The sequence below is a fragment of the Lytechinus variegatus genome, chromosome 12, assembly GCF_018143015.1.
Source record: "Lytechinus variegatus isolate NC3 chromosome 12, Lvar_3.0, whole genome shotgun sequence".
Classification (NCBI taxonomy): domain Eukaryota; kingdom Metazoa; phylum Echinodermata; class Echinoidea; order Temnopleuroida; family Toxopneustidae; genus Lytechinus; species Lytechinus variegatus.
In genome coordinates, this window is record NC_054751.1 from 870,321 (window position 1) to 876,822 (window position 6,502).

A 6,502-nucleotide genomic window follows, 5' to 3' on the forward strand; every position below is an offset into this window, starting at 1 on the left:
AATCGGTGGGATTTGTTCAAATTGGTTGCATGCTGTTGAAATTGAACACTTTTGTTTGAGATTATGTTTTCTGGATTGTTATCATTGTAAGAAAACGAGTCAGGCGGGACTCATAAACAAGCGTCGATAACACCAATCGTCGCCACACTAGTTTTCAGACTTCTTTTAAAAGAACGGTGCTCATTTTAGATTTTGAAATGAAAGTAATTCCAATCGGTAAAGGCCACTGCGATCCCCATCCTATTGTCCATTCCTCCCAAGCTACCATCTATCAGAATTGTCCACCGTGTCAAAGGCTCTTAAAAGCGTCTTATCCGGACTATAAAAATCAATGGGCTGAACTCCGCCACCAAGCGCTATTCAAAGGATTCTCACTCCGGAGAGCGTCTATTCAGAGTGGCGGTCGGGGATTGTAAGTTTTCATCATCTTATTCCCTCGGTCTTTCATCGTGTCAAGATATGTTTAGGTGATCAGTGGCATTGTCTAAATGGCATCGTGACATCTGAAATTGAGTGACACGACCAATGGGCTTCGGTGTTGAAGAGATTTGATTAAAAGTGGTAGAATGTGAGAGGTGCGATGCCGAGCATCAGTCGGTAAATATAGCAGCGTTTGGTAGTGAAGCAACGGCTTTTGACACATCATAGCATATTAATTAATGGCGCAAAATGGCTGACTCTACTGAAACAAAAGACATCACTTCATTAGATATTGATCATCGTACTGACGTTGCCCCTACGCTTGAAGAGGCCCTCAACATCTTTGCAGGATACAATGCGGGATTAGCTAATTATGGTTCCGACTCTAAGAACAACGATAATGACTTTGGGATAGGACCGCCCGATCATGGAAAACCATCAGACTGTATAACTGGCATTGTCAATGTTGATAAAGATTTTGAGGATGATCTCCGAAATGAAAAGGATTTAGAGGATCCTAACTGTAATCTTGTAAACACCTGGATCCCCAGTCAATACTTGCCATCGTGGGTGAAACCGAAGTCTGGTTACAAACCAGCCATTCCGGTAATAGCTGAGGACACTTTCGCAAAGCAACATGACGAGGAGCTGGTGGTCCCAACGGTGGTGATAGACCAAGAAACTGTTGAAGACAAGTCCACATCAGAATCCGAGCCCGAACAAACTGCTGAACACCCTAAGAGTAATGCAAGTACAACCAACGATGTCGCTTCTTTAGACGGGGTCGGACCTGGTGACGAAATGATAGCAGAGAATCGACAAATTGACTTGAAAGAAAGAAGACATTCACTGGATAATTTAACCAACGAAATGAAAGTAAAGAAGAATCATTCGACTGATGGTGAGTTAAATAGACTAAAACTGAAGGATAGCGATCAGAAGGTAGAGAAAAACAACAATCGGGATGTGGTGAATTTGATGGAAGTTGAAACCAGAGACCCCAAAACCAAGGCTCCAGCATCATCTCTACCTAGCACGCCTCGACTCCTGACCCCACCGTGTCCTTTTTCAAGCAATTCTTTAAGTGGCAATTCCCGACGACCTCGGCGTTACTCCTTGGCAGACGTCAGCAACATGGGTTTGAGTGTGCTGGAAGACAAAGCCTTTGCCCGAGAAATCCGCCAGCACCAGATTTCCTTACAGAGTAAAATCGCCGAAGATTCGATCATCGAAGCCAACAATGAAGTCGGTAATGACGTCCATGAAGCAAACAAGGCGGAGACTTCGTCGTCGTCGGTGGACCTGACTTCTCCTCGAGAGCGAGCCAAGTATCTTCGACGTCGACGGGCATCCCACGGGACCATCGCCCCTATCCTACCAAGCCTTCACCTCCCTCGTTCTCCTAGAAGCAGCGTGGTTTACAATCCGTCAACCACGCCCGAACTCGATCATGAAGATGACAAGGGCGCGTCGTCGATTTCGACATCAGAAGCCAAGGACGAGTCAACGTTGTCTGAAAGTGAACATGCTGAGCGGTTGAAAGCTTATAGGAGAAATAAGAGGAGATCATCCTGGGCTTGTACTGGAACTCATCCCCACGTCAAACCAATTTCTACCATGGATCTACTGAGACAGAGTAAAATTCCTCAAGGTAATTTACATCATTTTTTTAATCACATAATTCATTTTTTGTATGATATATTGTTTTTTTATACCTATTTCTTTAAGATGATCCAGTATTAATATTTAATGATGTTTCTAATTTTGCAAGACCATAATGTTAAACAGTTCTTAAATTGGTCTTGTTATCCTGAAAATAAGTTTGTTTGAATTAATTAATAAACAAAAGAAATTAATTAGTAAATAAATGAATAAATAAATAAATAATCGATCAAGAAATAAATAAATGAATGAATGAATAAATAAATAAATAACGAGATAGATATATATAAGTAAATGAATAAATAAACAAATGAATAAATAAATAGATGAATAAATAAAAGTTATTATCTTCCTCTCCACCGAGAATGGGGTGACGAAATAATGATCACCAAAACGGTCATTTATCGTGATGGGGAACTTCAACATGCAATATTATCAACTTTCACTGATTTCCATAACGTCCTCACTTTCGGTTTCTTTAATTTCAATTCTTTCGTTTGAATTTGCTTAATCTCAATATGGAGATACTATACAATAGTTTTCTGAAAGTAGAATAAGAATTTGGGGCAAGTTTTAACATTGTTTAGGCATGTATCTTTTAAGGAAACTCCGAAGTCCCAATGGTATTTTATCTACATTGTATGCACATATAATATTTTGACGAGTTGGTAGAAAGTGGAGCAATTAGTTGTTATATTATAAATGTAGGTTGGATAAAAAGAGCGGCAAATCTAAACTTAAGCAGGATTTACTAAGTTTCTTTTCAAATGTTGATCATACTCCGTTCTTACTTTATAAATCCTATAAAATGTGCATGACCTTTTACTCAATTCAGAGCAAACTCTAATGCAATAATATTGATAAGGTATGTTACGTGAGATAATTCACATTTGAGTAGAATTCCCTAAAAAGGGTCCCTAACAATGTATATTTTTATAGTACCCGATAGATCTTGATTCAGATCGGGTGTGCTTAGTTTAAAATTTATAACCCAAGTATACCGATTTGCTTTTGGTTGTAAAAAATATACTGGCGTGTAATTTATATAAAGGAAACGTTAGAACCCTATAATTATGTACCAAACTCTCCATTCTATATTTTCTAAACTTTCAAACGGACTATTGTCCGAACATAGATCGAGTCTCGCCAAAGAAGTCGATTGTGTGGCCGGCTGATAACAGATATTACTAACGCCTCCATCATTTTCTCAAAAGACAATTGTTACGATTGGGATGCGGGTAGTAGTCTCTTATCTCAGACTCAAATCAACATTGGAAATCGAAACAAAACTGCCACCGTCATGATCTAACTCGAATAGTCAGTGTTACAGCGGTAAAACTATCCTCTAGGACAATTTAGTTTCCGGGTTTAGTTTGACGTCCAAAATACATTCTGTTACGTACATTTGATGAAGTGGAAGGGGCAAAAGGAAAAAGGGTGTCAAGGTTTCAGGCTAGCGGATCGATGGTCATCGCATCTATCTCCCAGTCCATTAACAGCTCAAAAAGGAGTCAGTTGTCACCAATACGATCAATATATTTCTGACATTTGTTGTTCCTTCATCTGGTATCGACGAGAGTCGTAAACATCGATCTGAACAACTATGGATTAAATAGTTAAAAAGAAGAGTGAAACAAACGATTTATCGCCAGCCATTATTGTCGGAGTAATCGATGGTGTTATGTAATGGTAACACGCCAAGGCCGTGATATAAAACCGGGATTCTCAGCAGTTTTTAATTTAATCGTATTGTCCAGTCAATAAGAATGGATTGAACCATGGCTGAACTGACTCGTCCAAACGATATGAAGTGTTGTCTTATTCAGGGACCGTTTCTTTAAAAAAAAATCTTCCTAGCTCCTCATCATTTTCTTCCCTTCATCTCATTGCTCCCTCTTCCAATTGTTTTTACCTGTATTCATCATCTTATTTTCTCCTCTCTCTCTCCTCTTTCTTCTCTTCAGTATCTTTTCCTTCTCATCTCCATCCTCTTATTCTTCTTTTCATTCACCTTATGTTCTCATTGTCTTTCTTCTTATAATCCTCCATCTTCCCCATTTCAACTTCCTTCTTCTTTTGATTCTTCTCCATCTGATTGTTCTTTTACCGTCTTCTCATTCGTTTTCTTTTCCCCTCCTTTTTTCATCCTCTTCATACTTCTTATTCTCCCCGCCGGCTCCTTTTGATCCTCCCCCTCCTCCTTCTTCCTCCCTCCTCCCTTTCCTCTCCTGTAAACCTATCTGCGCCATCTTGTCTTGAAATTCACATCATTTTACTATTAAAAGATATTAAATGATTTCCTTTACCATTTTCTTTATAGCAATAAGATCCAATGGAATCGTCTGACATTAAACCAGACGACCATCCAGGCGCAGATTCAGACGGAGGGGGGGGGGGGGGGCGGAAGGAGCAGGCGCACTCCAAAAAATTAGAAAATGTAATGGTGCATCCACATAGAACGCCATGTCTCCTTCATTTATTTATTTTTTTTTGTGGGGGGGGAGGGGCATTGCTTTTCTAATGTTTTTGGAGACGAAACGCAATCAATTTCAGACTGATGACAAACAAATTTAAATAAAAACTTGCCCATACCCTACCCATGCAATAGTGATACAAATTTCAGCTTCTCAAGTTATAATGTCTATTTTTCTCTCTTTGATCCAACGTTCTAGTGATTTAATTATGAAATAAAATGTGCTTGACATGTTCTGTGAGTCCAAACAGTCAGTACATTTTTATTCTATGTTTATTGGATTCCTTCTCATTTTTTTCTATCCAGAGAGCCAGTGGAATGCAACTACATTACAAGATCCATACCACATCACAGTCCATTTCATCACAGATCCAGGCCAAGCAGACAGACTTCGGAACTTCCTCCGACCAATCACATCAGCCATAGTGCCTCAGTTTGCCATCTTCAACTACGCCGAACGGAGCATCAGCGTTCATCCACCTGAACCCGACGATGATGATCACACCAAGATTCCTGCTCTAGCCATCGTTGTCTTCATCCAGGAGGAACTGGGAGCGGATCGACTAGAGGATGCTCAAGGGTTCTTAAGGAAGGAACCGTGGGCCCTGCATCATCGGTCAGAGTTGGGGCCCAGTGCGGTACCCTACCCAACAAACAATCAGGACTACTATGCTCATGCCAACAACATGCCTCTTTGGGCTGTTCGTCAGGTCCACTGCGGATCGGACAGACTACGCTTTCAACTCTTTGTATCGGATGAGCACTGGTTTAACTCCATCCAACTCTATGCAACTATACTTGGACATGGTGTCCAGTACCAAAAAGAGGACTTCTGCTTCTTTAACATCTACTCCGATCCGACCCGCAATCTTGAGATACAGCTCTCCCTGAAGAGGTTACCGTCTGGATACACACCTCAACCCATGGAGGACGTCATCCTGCAGTTCAAGATTGCCGATATGGGAAGTTTGGTTCCTCTTCTGCCGAACGTCTGCAGTCCGATCAGTGAGAAGAGATGGCAGACTACAGACTTTGATGGCAACAAGATCCTTCTCTTACGAGGAAGTGACAGGTCTGGGAAATTGACTCCACGGATCACGGACAACTCAGGACTGTCCAACAGGGGAACTACTGAAGGTGGTGCATCTTCTCCAGTGCCTTCAGACAATGGAAGATCGCGCTCAAGAAGGCGGCATAAACATGGCATGCAGAATCTAACAACGGTTGTGTAAGAACCTTGACCAGAACTGTCAAAGTACTGAAGGTGTCGATTCATCTACAGTACCTTCGAACAATGGCTGTACGCACCCTAGACAGAGAGGAAGACGACATAAGCATGATGGCATGCACAATCCAGCAACTATTGTTTGAGGATATAAACCTGTGCCCTGTCTTACAAAGAGTTGCGATTGATCCAATCATTGCAAATATGGAAATCCACCAAAGTCAACATATGAAATGCATTTTTATTTCTAAAAAATTCTATATATGAATGTATATCCATAAATTCATTGATTTCCTGACAATTTGGTGTGATCTATGTTTACACAAAGGACATTTAGCAAATTTCTGGTAGAAAAAATTATGACACTGATGGATTTCCATAAAGCAGGGGTGTGAGTGGTCACAAATAGAAAGATCTGAAAGAGATTAAGTGTTGAAGAAGTCTTAAATAAAAGAAGCTCCCATTCTTTTTGTACAGAGGAAAGCCAAAAATAAGCTGAAATTAAGCTGAAAATCAAAACAAAAAAATCTGAAATCAGATAAAAATCTGAACTCTCACACCCCTGATAAAGTCACGATTGATTGGATCAATCATCTCTTTGTAAGATGGGGCCCAGAACTATCATTTTATGAAATGACATCTATGAGAAGTATAAGCTCTTCAACTGAACTATTGCAAGAGAGATCAGAAGGATATGTTGAACAAAGGAAAATGGCACCTAA

At 40.3% G+C, this 6,502-nt stretch overlaps 1 protein-coding gene across 1 annotated transcript; it reads left to right on the forward strand.

Annotated features, from left to right (window-relative positions):
• Positions 1-5,989, forward strand: LOC121425660. The gene is made up of 2 exons (XM_041621805.1): positions 1-2,071; positions 4,862-5,989. Exons 1-2 carry the CDS (start codon positions 670-672, stop codon positions 5,785-5,787), a joined length of 2,328 nt encoding a protein of 775 aa, XP_041477739.1. The 5' UTR covers positions 1-669; the 3' UTR covers positions 5,788-5,989.
• Positions 5,990-6,502: the final 513 nt, after the last annotated feature.

Excerpts from the sequence above, each read along its gene's own strand:
- LOC121425660 (XM_041621805.1), top strand. The coding sequence starts at position 670 with ATGGCTGACTCTACTGAAACAAAAGACATCACTTCATTAGATATTGAT. Across the intron at positions 2,072-4,861 it reads ACAGAGTAAAATTCCTCAAG|AGAGCCAGTGGAATGCAACT; the intron begins GTAATTTACATC and ends TTTTCTATCCAG.